General features: G+C 44.5%; 1 protein-coding gene across 1 annotated transcript; it reads left to right on the plus strand.

Moving 5' to 3' along the window:
• Positions 1-215: 215 nt before the first annotated feature.
• LOC309567475 (uncharacterized protein) lies at positions 216-7,989 on the plus strand (the record flags this gene model as incomplete). The annotated part of the gene is made up of 3 exons (XM_082272864.1): positions 216-223; positions 5,609-6,363; positions 7,928-7,989. The coding sequence occupies 3 exons, from the start codon at positions 216-218 to the stop codon at positions 7,987-7,989; spliced, it is 825 nt and encodes a 274-aa protein (XP_082128990.1).
• Positions 7,990-17,182: the final 9,193 nt, after the last annotated feature.

The following is a 17,182-nucleotide window of genomic DNA, read 5'->3' on the forward strand; positions in this document are numbered from 1 at the left end:
CAAGTGTAACATTGACTACATTGTCAGTGATTCTGTATATGCACTATAAACACATGACAGTAATACAATCGTTTTTCATCCTTTTCTCTTTCACAGATTTCACAACTTCCTTCCCTTTGCTTAATTTCAGTTTCCCGTGACCATTTTTATAAACTGTAAACAAAGTAATTCCCTGTTTCTGGTATATTGCCCCTTTCACCCCTTCTAAATCAGCGATGGTGCTGTAAGTATTTAAGTGTGAGAAGTTATACTAGGAAGTATAGCTGGGTGCCACAGAGGGGACTTTACAATAGGGTGCTTGGGTATTATGTGGTATACCAGATATGAAAAAAAAACATATATTAAAGTAAAAAAGCAAAATATAACTTTATTGTAAACAGCAATAAAAAATACACTGTGATTGGAGGAGTCACAGTATATTGTACAAAATTAAATTGTATCACACCGACAATAAACAGCCATATAATTTCATACAAATATAGTCATATACATATTCTCCTAAACACAAGGGTAAGTAGTGTGTATGCTTTTGTACCCAGTTGCATCCACAATGGATGGTCTTTGTGCAGGAGGCGTGGTAGCCCACAACAATTAACCCAACATGTTTCGCAGCACTACCGCCGCTTCTTCAGGGGTATCTTTGAGGGTATCACATAAATATATTTGTCATGAAAGAAATGTATTAATGAGCTAAGGTGATAAAGAAAAATACAATTAGTACAAAATCATAATATACATGTTTGTAATGGTTTGTACATTTAATGATATAATGTCAGAGCTTATTCAAAATAGTGACTATAGTAAACCAAAAATTGAATAGTGTCCATGACACAGAAGTCAAAAGTAATGTACACTATCCTACCTGTTCGACATGCAATGAAGCACGCTGTAGTAGGAGGTGCGGCCACAAGGCCAGAGGGAAACCCCCCGGGGGCGGACACAGGAGACCGAACACAAATAGGGCATACAAATGCAGCTGAAGAAAAATATGATCTACAAGATGAAAAAGAAAAAATAAATAAATAAAATATATGCTTTTTATTTTCATGTATGGCCACCCTGTTGTCTCACCTAGAAAGAGGAGACAGGAGGGGCACTTAGTGTTTTTAGCTTAGGCCGTAGCTCATGGGGCTATGGTGGTTAAGAGAGGTTGTCTTACCTCAGTAATGCCCGGCCATAAATATGGGCGGGGACTGGGTAGAGGAAGAAAGTGGATCAGAATGGAAGATCCCACAATAATGTTTCCTAAAAAGAAACAAATATAGGGTAATATATATCTGATATGTATCAACTAGAAAAGGCAATCTGCAATATTAAGGCAGATGCATGTATCACATTATCTAGAGGTTAGACTAGTCATCCTTAACGAGGATCTAAGCCATTAAATTGGGCTTGCCCCTCGATGTAGGTGCTGCCGATACAAGAAAATAATGAAGGCACAAGGCATATGCATTACCTGATGGTAGAATAAGGATCGCGTCCAGTCCCCGCACATCGCGGTGGTGGACGCCAAGTTGCTGTAAGTATACCATGTATACCCGTGGCTGGGATGCCAAGTGTTCCAATCTTTGGCTGCTGCTCAGCCTGCAAGCATGCATCTGTACATCCAGGAGTTACTGTAAAGGGGAAAAGTATTTGATCCCCTGCTGATTTTGTACATTTGCCCAATGACAAAGAAATGATCAGTCTATAATTGTAATGGTAGGTTTATTCTACCAGTGAGAGACAGAATAACAACAAAAATATCCAGAAAAACACATTTCAAAAAAGTTATAAATTGATTTGCATTTTAACTACTTCAATACTGGGCACTTTCACCCCCTTCCTGCCCAGGCCAATTTTCAGCTTTCAGCGCTGTCACCCTTTAAATGACAATTTGCGCGGTCATGCTACACTGTACCCATATGAAATCTTCTAGATTGTAAGCTCTAACGAGCAGGGTCCTCTACTTCCTCCTGTATTGAATTGTATTGTAACTGTATTGTCTTCCCTCACATTGTAAAGCGCTGCGCAAACTGTTGGCGCTATATAAATCCTGTATAATAATAAATAATAATATCATTTTTTTTTCACACAAACAGAGCTTTCTTTTAGTGGTATAATCACCACTGGGTTTTTTATTTCTTAAAAAAAAGGAAAAAAGACAGAAAATTTTGAAAAAAAAAAAGTTTTTCTTATTTTCTGTGAGTAAATTTTAAAAATAAGTAATTTTTCTCCTTTACTGATGTGCACTGATGAGGCGGCACTGATGGGCACTGATAGGCTGCACTTATGGGCACTGATGAGGTGGCATTGATGAGGAGGTACTAATATGCCTCACTGATGGGCACTGATAGGCGGCACTGATGAGCACTGATAAGCGGCACTTATGAGCACTGATAGGCGGCACTGATGGGCACTGAAAGGCGGCACTGATAGGCACTGAGAGGTGGCACTGATGGGCACTGATAGGCAGCACTGATGGGCACTGACGGACGGCACTGATGGACACTGACGGGCGGCACTGACGAGCACTGACAGGCAGCACTGATGGGCACTGACGGGCGGCACTGATGGACACTGATGGGCAGCACAGATGAGCAGGCACTGGCTGTCAACATTATGGGCACTGATTGTGGACACTGATGATGGGCACTGTGGGCACTGATTGTGCGCACTGTGGGCACTGTTTTTGAGTTTTTCTACTAATTTCTGTAATCAGGACACTGATGATCAGTGCCCTAATTACCTTTTCTAGGTTCCCTTTTGAGGAGGAGCCGCTGATCGGCTCTCCTCGCCACACAGTTCTGAGGAATCAGCCCAGAACTACATTGGAGAATCTTGTCAATGATCTCAAGGCAGCCGGGGCCATAGTCACCAAGAAAACAATTTGTAACACACTACGCTGTGAAGGCCTGCAAGGTCCCCCTGCTCAAGAAAGCACATATACAGGCCCATCTGAGGTTTGCTAATGATAATCTGAATGATTCAGAGGAGAACTGGGTGAAAGTGTTTGGTCAGATGAGACCAAAATCAAGCTTTTTGGCATCAAATCGCCGTGTTTGGAGGAGGAGGAATGCTGCCTATGACCCCAAGCACACCATCCCCACCCTGAAACAAGGAGGTGGAAACATAATGCTTTGGGGGTGTTTTTCTGCTAAGGGGACAGGACAACTTCAATGCATCAAAGGGAAGATGGACGGGGCCATGTGCCATCAAATCTTGGGTGAGAACCTCCTTCCCTCAGCCAGGGCATTAAAAAAATGGGTCATGGATGCCAGCATGACAATGGCCCAAAACACACAGCCAAGGCAACAAAGGAGTGGCTCAAGAAGAAACACATTAAGGTCCTGAAGTGGCCTAACCAGTCTCCAGATCTTAATCCCATTGAAAATATGTGGAGAGAGCTGAAGGTTCGAGTTATCAAATGTCAACCAGGAAACCTTAATGACTTGGAGAGGATCTGCAAAGAGGAGTGGGACAAAATCCCTCCTGAGTTGTGTGCAAACCTGGCCAACTACAAAAAAGATCAGACCTCTGTGATTGCCAACAAGTGTTTTGCCACCAAGTACTAAGTCATGTTTGTGAAGGAGTCAAATACTTATTTCACTCATTAAATTGCAAAGCAATTTCTAACTTTTCCGAAATTTGTTTTTCTGGATTTTTTTGTTGTTATTTTGTCTCTCACTGTTAAAATAAGCCTACCATTAAAATGATAGACTGATCATTTCTTTGTCAGTGGACAAACGTACAAAATCAGCAGGGGATCAAATACTTTTTTCCCTCACTGTACCTGTGGTATAGGGACAGATGTCCAACCTTGAATGCAATCTGTCTGCTTCCATGCTTACAGCTGCAGTTGTACAGGCTAAGTGGCCATTGCTGATCAGAACCACTGGGATCCCGGTGTAACGTGAGAATTACCTACCCCGTGAGAAAAACCTACCCTCGTCACTTCCTGCCAGGAACAGCTGAGCAGCGCAGCAGTGCGCATGTTCACAGCCCCGAATACGTAATGGAGCAGCTGAGGATCAGACTAGTGCGCATGCGCACTAGGATGAAATGATCTCGGTGTCCGTGAAAAAAACCTACCCACGCGGCGGTTACATTAAAACAGGTGTGCTGCAACATGAATCATCTCCGCTCCTGTCCCTGTCACTACCCTGATCTGGGCTAGTAAATATAAAAGCGGCTCTCGGCTCTGTGATTTATATTTTCATACACCCGCCGCCGCTTTTATATTTACTAGCCGAGATCAGGGAAGTGACAGGGACAGGAGCGGAGATGATTCATGTTGCAGCACAGCTGTTTTAATGTAACCGCCGCATTACACACACTGCCGTGCAACCGGAAGTGACAAGGGTAGGTTTTTCTCATGGGTAGGTAATTCTCACGGAACACCGGCCGAAGGTATCCCCAGTTTACTTGTGTGGCACCCTCCTCCTAGGTCAGGTGCTAGAAGTGAGGAAAAATGTGTTTTTGTCTCTGCTTTTAGAAGTGGAGACTTGATTGTGTTTTGCATACTCTGAGATCTGCAGCTGCGGGCTTGTCTGTCTCCCCCTGTCTTTCAAGAATCTTCTGGAAACATAATGTGAGGAGAGGGCAGAGACTGAGCTGGCCCTGGATACAGCTTCAGTCAATCCCTGGTTGAGAAGAATGGTAAGAGGGCACAAGTAATAGGTGCCCTCGCACATGGGACAGGGGATGTTTAAAAAAAAAAAAAAAAAATTTTTGTGTCAGAATTTATTTAATTTATAGGACACTGGCCCTTTAAATGTATTAAGTAGCCCCTCACAGTTTGGCGGGCTTCACAGCAGCGCGCGCCCCTCTAGAACATTCTGACCCAAGGCTTTATATAGAGGGTCCCTGAGGTAAGCCCCTCAGTTGTGAAGTGACTGCCTGGCGAGCTCCCCTCTCCTCGGCTGTTATTGCTGCACTCGCTGGCTTTCCTTCCTATAATGAAGTCTCTTGTTCGCCAAGTATTAGAAAGAGCAGCTTCAGAAGGGGGAGAAGAATGGCTGTGGAACTGTCTCATGGTGACAGGAGCGGAATCTGAGCAAGTAAGGGAGGAGGTGAGCGTAATGGCGGTACCTGCGGCGGTAGTGCGGGCAGAGGAGACGGCCGTAAGGGAGAGTGTATCTCCCTCACCTCAGACGCCAGCAGCGGGGAAGGCAGCGGCAAGACAGGGACAGCGGAGCCATCCTCCGGAGCGGCCAGCATCCTCGAGGCAAGTTTCTGACAGCACAGCTGTTGAACAGTCAGAAGCTGCGGGGGGGGGGGGGGTGAGGAGGAGCCGGAGAGGCCCGAAGAGAAGGCGGGATAACACCCGGCCTCACAGGAGCAGAATAGAGAGAGCATCTGAGGAGAGGGTTGCTAGGCAACCCAGGGAAAAAAGTTCCAGTCAGGTACCAGCTGAAGATGTTTTTCTTAGCCAGGCTTTAAGTCCACAGGTGAATGCAAGCAGGACAGAAGTACAGCATACGGTGCCTTCCGTTAGCCAGTCAGCTACGCTGCCGACAGGAGTTGGTGAGTTGGCGCAATTGAACAATTTAAATGTTATTTTAGAATCTTTATCTAAATTTGCGAGTCTTTTAAATGTTACACCTGTTCCTGCGGTTAATGTTCCTAGTTTAAACATACAAGGTCCTGGTAATGTATGGTCCCCAGTCAGCGCTACGAACCAAGCGGCTAATGTGGTAAGTAGTGTTCCACTCACACCTGGGTCAGATGGTGGTCCCAGGGTTAGTCAATTGGCACACACGGTTCCTGAGACGTGTCTAAAGGAGGTGATGCCATGCGATATGTCGCCGCTGGGCTATCATCTCACAGCAGGGACCAAAGAAAAAATTTGGAAGGGCGAATTTATCGATTTGCTCTCATTGTTGCCCTCAGCAAAGGAATTTGCTTTTAAGAATGAGAGAAAATCGGATGATGCGCAGGAAGAAAATAGGAGGCGTCCGGTCTATAGGTCATTTTACAATTGGCTTCAAGCCTTTTGTATTTATTCTTCGGTTATGGGAGAAAAATTTCCAGAAAATTGTAGTGGGTTATTCCAGCATGTTGAGCATATTCTGGAAGCGTACAAAAATTTTGGTGGCCTGGGATGGTTTTACTACGATGAGTCATTCCGACAGAAGCTATCAGTTTATCCCAGCCTGAAATGGGGCATGAAGGACGTAGGCCTTTGGCTAAATTTAATTATTCCTCAGAAGTTCACGCCAACAAAACAGGCAGGTGCTGCGTCCATTGTATCCCCATACAGGAAGGGAATTTGTTATGCGTATAATGAAACGCAGTGTAAGTGGACAGCAGCGTGCAAATTTAAGCATGAGTGCTCATTTTGTACAGGCAATCACCCAGCAGGGAAGTGTTTTAAGAGGGCAAGTCAGCAAAATCAGGCATCTAGGGATATTTTTCAGAAAAGCCTGCACTTCAGTGAGGCTGGAAAAAATGCTCCCATGGTTGCAGGCATATCCAAACAGGGAGAAGGCCCAATTATTAATTAACGGTTTTGAGTCAGGTTTTAAGCTTCCATCTTTTAAAGGATTGGGCTGTAAAGTTGAAAAAAAATTTAAAGTCAACAGATCAATTTATAGATATAGCTAGGGAGAAGATTTGCAAAGAAATTGAGGCCGGGCGGATAGCAGGTCCATTCTCGGACCCACCTTTTAAGAATTTTCGCATATCTCCTCTGGGTTTGGTCCCTAAAAAGGAGCCCAACTCCTTTCGAGTAATACACCACCTGTCGTTTCCTAGAGGAGATTCTTTAAATGATGAAATAGACCCTATCATATCATCGGTTTCATATACTACATTTGATGAGGCGGTTGATATGATTAAGCAATATGGCCCTAGTGCACTAATGGCTAAGGCGGATGTTCAATCTGCATTCAGATTATTACCTATTGCTCCGGAAGCCTTCAATTCCTTAGGTTTCTATTTTGAAGGTTATTTCTTTTTCGACCGCTGTTTGCCTATGGGATGCTCTTTGTCCTGTGCCTATTTTGAATCCTTTGCGACTTTTCTTCAGTGGGTGTTGGCTCATGAATCGGGTTGTCAGGGGATCTCACATTATTTGGATGATTTCCTTTTTGTGGGACCCCCTGATTCTGACATCTGCCTGTTATTGCTGAAACTATTTTCCCTTATCTGTGAACATTTTGGGATACCATTGGCTGAGGATAAAACGGTTTTACCCAGCACTTCGATTGAATTTCTGGGTATTTCTATTAATACAGTCATTGGTGAGTGTCAGCTCCCGAGAGAAAAAATTTCTAGGATGCAGACTACAATAAGTGACTTTTTGAGACGGAAGAAAGTTCTCTTAAAAGAGCTTCAGTCTCTGTTAGGTCTGTTAGCCTTCGCTTCTCGTATTATGCCGGTGGGTAGAATTTTTTTTGAGACGTTTGGCTCTAGCAATGTCCGGTTTTAAGTCCCCTTTGGCACATATTCGGCTAACGGCGGATTTAAAAGATGACCTGCGTGTTTGGTCACGTTTTTTTTTTTTACACGACTATAATGGCCGTTCATTTTTTCAAAAAGACTGGGTTTTTGCTGCTGACCTTAAGTTATTCACGGACGCGGCAGGATCTTTAGGTTTTGCGGCCGTCTGGGACACGCATTGGTGTTGTGGGTCTTGGCCTACCTCATGGGTGGACAGTAAATTTACTAATAATATAGTTTTGTTAGAATTATTCCCGATTTTGGTTGCCCTGGAACTTTGGGGTTCTAATTTCAGAGATAGGAGAATTTTGGTACACTCAGATAACAGAGGAGTTTTGTATGCAATAAATTCTTTATCATCAAAATCCACATTGGTATTAAAACTTCTCCGATATCTTGTTTTCTTATGCTTAAAATTAAACATCTGGATAAAGGTCAAATATATTCCTGGAGTGTCAAATTGCATAGCTGACTCCCTATCTCGTTTTCAGTTCTCTCGTTTCAGGGAACTTCATCCGAATGCCGATCCAGTGGGATTTCATTGACCGGATCACCTGTGGACCTTGATCTAGATCTGGTTTTTGATTCGATAAAGTGCTCAGTGGCACCTCACACTTGGTTGGAGTATTGTTCTGCTTGGCAGAGATGGTTGTTATTTTGTAAAGAGATGGGTATACCAACTGGGCCACCTTAGGAGGGTGATATGCTAGCTTTTTTATGCGCGTTAATGAATCAGCAGCTATCATATAGTCACATTAACAAGATCTTAGCGGGTGTTTCATTTTTCTGAAATTAAAGAATTTTGGGGGGTTTATGAGTTTTTTCTCGGTAAGACAAGCCCTCAAAGGTTATAAAAAGAGAATGTTCACCCCTGACACGCGCAGACCTATATCAATTGATTTACTTAGAAGATTGTGCTTGGCTTCCCCTGTTGTTTGTTTTTCAGAATATGAAGCAAAACTTTTTTCAGCAGCTTTTGTGCTTTGTTTTTTCGCTGCGCTTCGTGTTTCCGAATTGGTCTCAGACAATAGGGCGGGCCAATCAGGTCTTAAATTTAATGAAGTCATTGTAGGTAAGGATAAGGTTAATATTTTTATTAGCCAATCAAAAACTGATCAGTTTAGAAAAGGCCATTGGCTAGATCTGGCAAAAAAAGAAAAAAGAGGGGCGCACCGACCTAGTGCATTACCATAAAAACTTTTATTAAAATATTAAAAGGTGTACAATATACTCACAAGACTGGTGTGGTACAACACACATCAAGAATAGCATATACAGTCTCCAAGGTAGCCAGGTCCCAATAGTGACAAATGGGCATACAGATAGTCGCATGGGGCTGCTGTGGCTAGGCTGACGCGTTTCAGGGGCGAGCCCCCTTCCTCAGAGCCAGAAAAGATGCTGCTAGATCACAAGCCGAACGGTCAAAGACTAAATGGAAGTAGGCCCCACCTCTTCCTGCTCCACCCCAACCCTAAGGGCGGGACAGAGGGGAGGGGGGAAGTGAGAAAAGGGAAGAAGAGGGGAGAAGAGAAAGGAGAAGAATAAAACGGACACAGCAGCAAGAAGGAGAAGGGGGGGGAAAAGAAAAATGGGGATGCTGGGACAGGGAAAGAACATGGAAGGGGGGAGGGGGAGGGGAAGAGGGGAGGACAGAGAGGACACTTGTCCAGTCCGAGCCAAAACACACCCACCTTCCAAGGCCAGCTCGGACTATGTGATCAGCGGCAAAAGAAATATAATAGATAAAATAAATATACAGCAAATGAAACACTTGTTCGAACAAGAAAGGAGATAACAAATCAAATGTGACGGGTAATGCATTGTGGTCAGAAGTGGTATACATATATACGTATATACATATACACATGTAATAACTACACACGTATATATATACATGCACACATACATACATATACATATACATGCACACATATACACTCACATCAACAGTCAGTACTTTAGGTCTCTATTGGATCAGATGAGAACTCCACTGCTTATCCTGTGCATATCCACTAGCAAGCAGAGCAGTGTCAGCCACCCCTGGCCTACAGCCATGCAGGGGGGACACTTGCAGAGAAATGGTCCGAGCGGCGCCCCGTAGTGATGGCGGAAGTGATGCGGGTGAAACGCATCCACCCGCACTTCCGGTTTCTCACTTCCGGGTACGGGTTGGCGTGCGTCCCAGAGAAGGGACGCAGCCATCCAAATAGGGATGTTTCAACATACAGCAGACCCCTTTTAGTCCCGGCCAGCGGCACCCTCCTCACATCATGATCACAGGTACTATTTGTGTGTGGAGGCCAGCGAGATCCTCTTGCACCATGCCAGGCTAGCTGTATACGCTCTGCTCCTACGGGTAGTGTCCCCCCTGCATGGCTGTAGGCCAGGGGTGGCTGACACTGCTCTGCTTGCTAGTGGATATGCACAGGATAAGCAGTGGAGTTCTCATCTGATCCAATAGAGACCTAAAGTACTGACTGTTGATGTGAGTGTATATGTGTGCATGTATATGTATATGTATGTATGTGTGCATGTATATATATACGTGTGTAGTTATTACATGTGTATATGTATATACGTATATATGTATACCACTTCTGACCACAATGCATTACCCGTCACATTTGATTTGTTATCTCCTTTCTTGTTCGAACAAGTGTTTCATTTGCTGTATATTTATTTTATCTATTATATTTCTTTTGCCGCTGATCACATAGTCCGAGCTGGCCTTGGAAGGTGGGTGTGTTTTGGCTCGGACTGGACAAGTGTCCTCTCTGTCCTCCCCTCTTCCCCTCCCCCTCCCCCCTTCCATGTTCTTTCCCTGTCCCAGCATCCCCATTTTTCTTTTCCCCCCCCTTCTCCTTCTTGCTGCTGTGTCCGTTTTATTCTTCTCCTTTCTCTTCTCCCCTCTTCTTCCCTTTTCTCACTTCCCCCCTCCCCTCTGTCCCGCCCTTAGGGTTGGGGTGGAGCAGGAAGAGGTGGGGCCTACTTCCATTTAGTCTTTGACCGTTCGGCTTGTGATCTAGCAGCATCTTTTCTGGCTCTGAGGAAGGGGGCTCGCCCCTGAAACGCGTCAGCCTAGCCACAGCAGCCCCATGCGACTATCTGTATGCCCATTTGTCACTATTGGGACCTGGCTACCTTGGAGACTGTATATGCTATTCTTGATGTGTGTTGTACCACACCAGTCTTGTGAGTATATTGTACACCTTTTAATATTTTAATAAAAGTTTTTATGGTAATGCACTAGGTCGGTGCGCCCCTCTTTTTTCTTTTTTTGTCTTCTCTACCAGTGGTTCTGGATACCCTTGATCCTGAAGGGGGCAGCAAGACCAAACAGCTCTCTTTACATCTGAGTTTGTAGTGCACCTCTTTCTACTCCATCAGACAGCACTTAAGCGCAGGAGGTTTTGTTTTTTACTTGAATACATACTTTTTTCTCTTGGGGACTCCAGCAGCTGAGTACGCATCTTTGGAAAGAAGATTGAGGTACTGTGTTTTTCCAAGGAAAATGGTTTTATCTATTGAAGAAAGACTGTTGAGACGTTCGTCTTTAGCCAAAGGTTTTTTAAGCAGTATTGACTCATATGAGACATGTGACACTAATGAGAATGAGCAGAATTTGGATCCAGTCGTGTTGGATAGGGAAGATAGAATGGTCTCGGCCTTCTATCGTCTGAAACACTTGTTAGAAAAAGAGATGACCCAATGGTGGGACATTACTATCCTACAAAAATATATGGAAGTGAACAGAATACCGAGAGGTTTGAGAATAACTAAAGTCTGTGACTTCCTTGATAAAGATCTTCGAGATAGATGGATAGAGGAAATGCGCCAGTTCAATAAAACATGGCTACAATTAATTATTCTACAGAGGGAGAGATTTCTTGTGGACATTAGAGCAGATATTGTCAGTTTGCAAGAAGAACTTGCATCCTTTACTGATCTGACCTCATTTGACACATGGGATACCATGGTCAATGAGCAGATGATAGAGTACGAGACTGACCTTATCGGCAAGAAATCCACAAAATTTGAAAGGGATAAATGTGACTATGCACAAGGGCGGGAACTTAATTGGAGACGGGGGGCGTTGGACTTTGTATCCGGTGAACACTACTCCCAAGGTCAGAATAGAAAAGGCCATTACCATCAAGGGGATACACAGGGAACTAGACCCAAGAAACTCTCCAAAAAGGAACATATACGAGGGAAATATGACTTTGTAACCCCCAACCATGATGGTTGGGCCAATGACGAGGTCAGCATGAGACAAAACAGTGTGCCTGATGACAACCAGCCCCGAAAAGGGCAAAGAAACAACAATAATAACAGGGATCAGGGAAGTCGAGGACAACCCAGTAGGGCTAAAGTTACCCAAGCCCCTCAGAAGGTTCCCCATCCCCAGTCTACTACTCCATCAGGAGACAATCTGTCAGAGAGCCCTGATATGCCTAGCAGTAGTTTGGGAGGGGGCCCCGGGTTAGTGGCTCCAGATACCCCAAAAGGCGATGAGGCATCCACCAAAACTGTCTCAGGTCCTTTTTTAGGGAGAGGAGCTGCGGGGAACCGAGTACCCGCAGCGAGGAGAACAATACCAACAAGGAGCACAACAAGAAATGGTCAGAGCACACGAGGCGGGGGAGAAGAGGTGGGAAGAAACACAAAAGGAAGGAGAAGACACTAGATGCATATTCCACAATTAAAATTTTCAATCTTTCACAATCAGTGTTTTCTGATGCAGAGTTGGATCTACTTAGGAAAGGTCTAAATTTTGCTCCAGAAAACCCTCCAAACCTGTTCGAACTATTCATTGATTTGAACAGATTTGTGAGAAATTTAACCATCAAACGCTTTTTTGCGCTTAAGGATAAAGATGGGAATGGAAGGGAAGTTATTTCATCAACCCCTCCCCCTCTTCCCCCCTCCATCATGCCTCCCCCCTCCCCCCTCTATTGTGGCCCTGATGATGTTTCAGCTCTCGCTGCTTTAGAAGCACTGTACGACGAGGGCGCCATAGAGGGTTTGGAGAACTTAGAGTCATTATATACTATGGACAATGCAAGAATTGTCCAGACCACCTTTAGACCACAGTCTAAGTTCTATCCACATTGGACAAAAGGGAATTTCATCTCCACCTTCTATGAGCTCGTCCTTAGTGAATTTAGGTCTTTGTGTGGAAATCTCCCCAAGAAAAAATCTATGGGTAAGACACAATCGAACCTTGATCTTAAAGGCCCTCTGTCAGCACTTAAAGATAGAACGGAGGTTGTCATCAGACAGGCGGATAAAGGAGGAAGTCTGGTTATTCAAGACAGGGAAGTCTACATAAAGGAAGCTGAGAGGCTCTTGAATGACACCACCACTTATGAAAGACTCCCCTGTGATCCCACTACGAGGTATAAACAAGAACTCCAGGTGCTCCTGGAAGAAGCTCTAAAGAGTGAAGTTATCACTAAAGATGAGTATTTATTCCTGTTTCGCAAATATCCAGTCACCCCTCACTTCTATCATATCCCTAAAATCCACAAAGACCCTCTTAATCCCCCAGGCAGGCCCATCATCGCCGGCATTGATAGCCTATCTAGCAACCTGGGTTGTTATGTGGATCATTTCCTACAAGATCTAGTCACCACACTACCTTCGTATGTCAAAGACTCTGGTCATATGCTGGACATCCTGTCATCATACAAATGGCAGGATGGTTACAGATGGCTGTCTCTGGATGTCACGTCCTTGTATACGAGTATAGGACATGTCTTTGGCCTGCAGGCGGTGCAGCACTTTCTAACTAAGGACCAAGCATTCCATCATGCCCAAATTCAGTTTCTGTATAGTGGCATTGAATATATGCTCACGCATAATTATTTCACGTTCCTTGGGAGCCACTACAGACAAATCAAGGGCACAGCCATGGGGGCCAGGTTTGCCCCAAGCTATGCCAACTTATTTATGGGATATTGGGAAAGCCAATTCATTTGGGCCAACAATCCCTTTGGGGCAAACCTGGTCCTGTTCGCACGCTACATAGATGACATCCTAGTCATCTGGGATGGATCCGATGAACAGCTGCAGCAATTTTTGCTTTACTGTTCGGATAATCCCTATGGCATTGCTTTCACTCATGTGCTGGATGATGAGTGTTTGATATTTCTGGATCTTGAGCTTCGGGTGGACAACGAAGGCTTGATCTATTCAAAAACACACTTCAAGCCTAGTGCTGGGAACTCGTTTCTCCATGCCCGTAGTCATCATCACCCCAAGTGGATCAGAAATGTCCCTTTCGGCCAGTTCTGCAGACTTAAGCGGACATGCACACGTAAGGTTGATTATGAGGAACAGGGAGCCATTTTAAGTAAGAAATTTGAGGAAAAGGGATACAAAGCCGAACACATAAAGGAGGCCTATAGAAAGTACTTGTCCTTGTATGACGCTTTCCCGGTGGATACAGCGAAAGTGGGAAATCATGGAACAGAAGGGGTGTTACAAGTTAGATTCTGCACTAGGTTTAATAACCAAGCCCCTGTTATACAGAAAGTCCTGAAGAGGAACTGGAAAATCCTCCAACAGGACCCTGTGCTAAAAGACCATTTACCCCCACACCCAAACCTTATATTTAGGAAACCCAGGGACCTTAGAAGCATGGTGGCCCCTAGTAGGGTTAGAAGAGATAGGAAGACCAATGGGCTAAATGGGGCCTGGGGCAGAATTTTTGACCAAAAGGGGTGCTACAGATGTGGTGTCAACAACTGTGGCACGTGCGTACACATGTGCCACAGGAAAAAAGATATTGCAGCTATTGATGGAAAGACCTACAAAATCAATCAGTTCATCAATTGCAGCACCACCCATGTGGTCTATGGGATGCTCTGTCCCTGTGGCCTCCTCTATGTCGGCCGCACCACTAGACCTTTGAGAGTAAGAATTAGTGAGCATAAAAGTGGCATTACTCTGCAGAAAGACAAATATTCTGTTCCTCGGCACTTTCTGGATGCACACAATAGTAGCGTTGAGGGCTTGAGGGTTTTTGGGATAGAGGCCATCAACAAAGATTTGGATGGTGGCCTCAAGTACCAAAGGCTCTGCACCAGAGAGGCCTATTGGATATTCACCCTGGGGTCTTTAGCCCCGAAAGGGTTAAATGAGGAGATTGAGCTGCACACAGTGGTGTGATAAAATCTCTTCCCTCCTTTTATCCACCCCCCTAAACCCCCCCCCCCCCCCTCCTTTGCTCCCTTGTTCCTCTGTGGTACAGCCTCTTGGGTTGGATGGCTGTAACAGCCCATTTTTGGCCATTAGTATTAGCATTGACATATGTACACAAAGACCAGCTGGTATTGGTTTGAGTGCATGCTTCCCACATTATGCATGTCCGCATGGGGAACTGTTTTCCTTCTGCGGCCTGCTTATAGACAGTGATGGCACATTGGCACTTTTTTCTTGCACCGTATATGTATTTTGAGCGGGACACACACAAAAAACAAAAAACAAATATAGATAGAGATATAGATAGAAGGTATATGCCTAAACATAAACGTATGCATAAATCTATATGCGTTTGTGCTTGTTGGCACCATTATTATGTTATATTACATTATAATGTATTATACTATATATATTTTTCAGATGTGGTTCACTCTCATCCACCCCCCCCCCCAAAAAATCTCCTTTATGTAGTATTATCTTTCAGTGGTATTGTTGTATTATTGCATCATGTTATCAATCAATCAATCATTTACCTCTATTTATTATTATCACTACTATTATTATATATATTCTTTTGTCAATATGTCCTGATCATGCTATATGTACCTTGCAAGCTTATGCAAATGGTGCCATCATTGCCCTTATTTTTGAACAGCCTGCCTGTTCACCACGGACATTTTATATATATACATATGCACTTGTAGCCACTTGCTTAGAGACGCAAGGAGGAGGGCGGAGTCGGGTAAGCGCCGCTCTGTCCATGTCCACTGCTGGCTGGCACAGCTAATGACTTGCAGAGAAATGGTCCGAGCGGCGCCCCGTAGTGATGGCGGAAGTGATGCGGGTGAAACGCATCCACCCGCACTTCCGGTTTCTCACTTCCGGGTACGGGTTGGCGTGCGTCCCAGAGAAGGGACGCAGCCATCCAAATAGGGATGTTTCAACATACAGCAGACCCCTTTTAGTCCCGGCCAGCGGCACCCTCCTCACATCATGATCACAGGTACTATTTGTGTGTGGAGGCCAGCGAGATCCTCTTGCACCATGCCAGGCTAGCTGTATACGCTCTGCTCCTACGGGTAGTGTCCCCCCTGCATGGCTGTAGGCCAGGGGTGGCTGACACTGCTCTGCTTGCTAGTGGATATGCACAGGATAAGCAGTGGAGTTCTCATCTGATCCAATAGAGACCTAAAGTACTGACTGTTGATGTGAGTGTATATGTGTGCATGTATATGTATATGTATGTATGTGTGCATGTATATATATACGTGTGTAGTTATTACATGTGTATATGTATATACGTATATATGTATACCACTTCTGACCACAATGCATTACCCGTCACATTTGATTTGTTATCTCCTTTCTTGTTCGAACAAGTGTTTCATTTGCTGTATATTTATTTTATCTATTATATTTCTTTTGCCGCTGATCACATAGTCCGAGCTGGCCTTGGAAGGTGGGTGTGTTTTGGCTCGGACTGGACAAGTGTCCTCTCTGTCCTCCCCTCTTCCCCTCCCCCTCCCCCCTTCCATGTTCTTTCCCTGTCCCAGCATCCCCATTTTTCTTTTCCCCCCCCTTCTCCTTCTTGCTGCTGTGTCCGTTTTATTCTTCTCCTTTCTCTTCTCCCCTCTTCTTCCCTTTTCTCACTTCCCCCCTCCCCTCTGTCCCGCCCTTAGGGTTGGGGTGGAGCAGGAAGAGGTGGGGCCTACTTCCATTTAGTCTTTGACCGTTCGGCTTGTGATCTAGCAGCATCTTTTCTGGCTCTGAGGAAGGGGGCTCGCCCCTGAAACGCGTCAGCCTAGCCACAGCAGCCCCATGCGACTATCTGTATGCCCATTTGTCACTATTGGGACCTGGCTACCTTGGAGACTGTATATGCTATTCTTGATGTGTGTTGTACCACACCAGTCTTGTGAGTATATTGTACACCTTTTAATATTTTAATAAAAGTTTTTATGGTAATGCACTAGGTCGGTGCGCCCCTCTTTTTTCTTTTTTTGTCTTCTCTACCAGTGGTTCTGGATACCCTTGATCCTGAAGGGGGCAGCAAGACCAAACAGCTCTCTTTACATCTGAGTTTGTAGTGCACCTCTTTCTACTCCATCAGACAGCACTTAAGCGCAGGAGGTTTTGTTTTTTACTTGAATACATTGGCTAGATCTGGCAGCCTGCGGTGATCAGTGTATATGTACTTGTGCGGTCCTTAGCAAGTATTTGGGTGTCAGGCCTCCCGTTTCAAATAATTTCTTTATACATCTAGATGGTTCAGTAGTCACTAAATATCAATTTTCAGCAGTTTTAAAAAAATGTTTAAAGTATTTAGGTATGGATAAGCTTAGAATTACTGCCCATTCGTTTAGGATAGGAGCTGCCACGGAAGCAGCTAGGATGGGTTTGGATGAGTCTGTAATAAAAAAGTTGGGAAGATGGGAATCGAAGAGTTTTAATCTATATATCAGACCTAATTTATCTGTTTAATTCCATAGGTGCCAAATTTTCTGTAGGGATCATTGGACACTCCTTTGTTCATTGGGCACGGAAAAGAGCTGCA

This window comes from Pelophylax lessonae (assembly GCF_965119305.1).
Source record: "Pelophylax lessonae genome assembly, chromosome: 11".
NCBI classification, from domain to species: domain Eukaryota; kingdom Metazoa; phylum Chordata; class Amphibia; order Anura; family Ranidae; genus Pelophylax; species Pelophylax lessonae.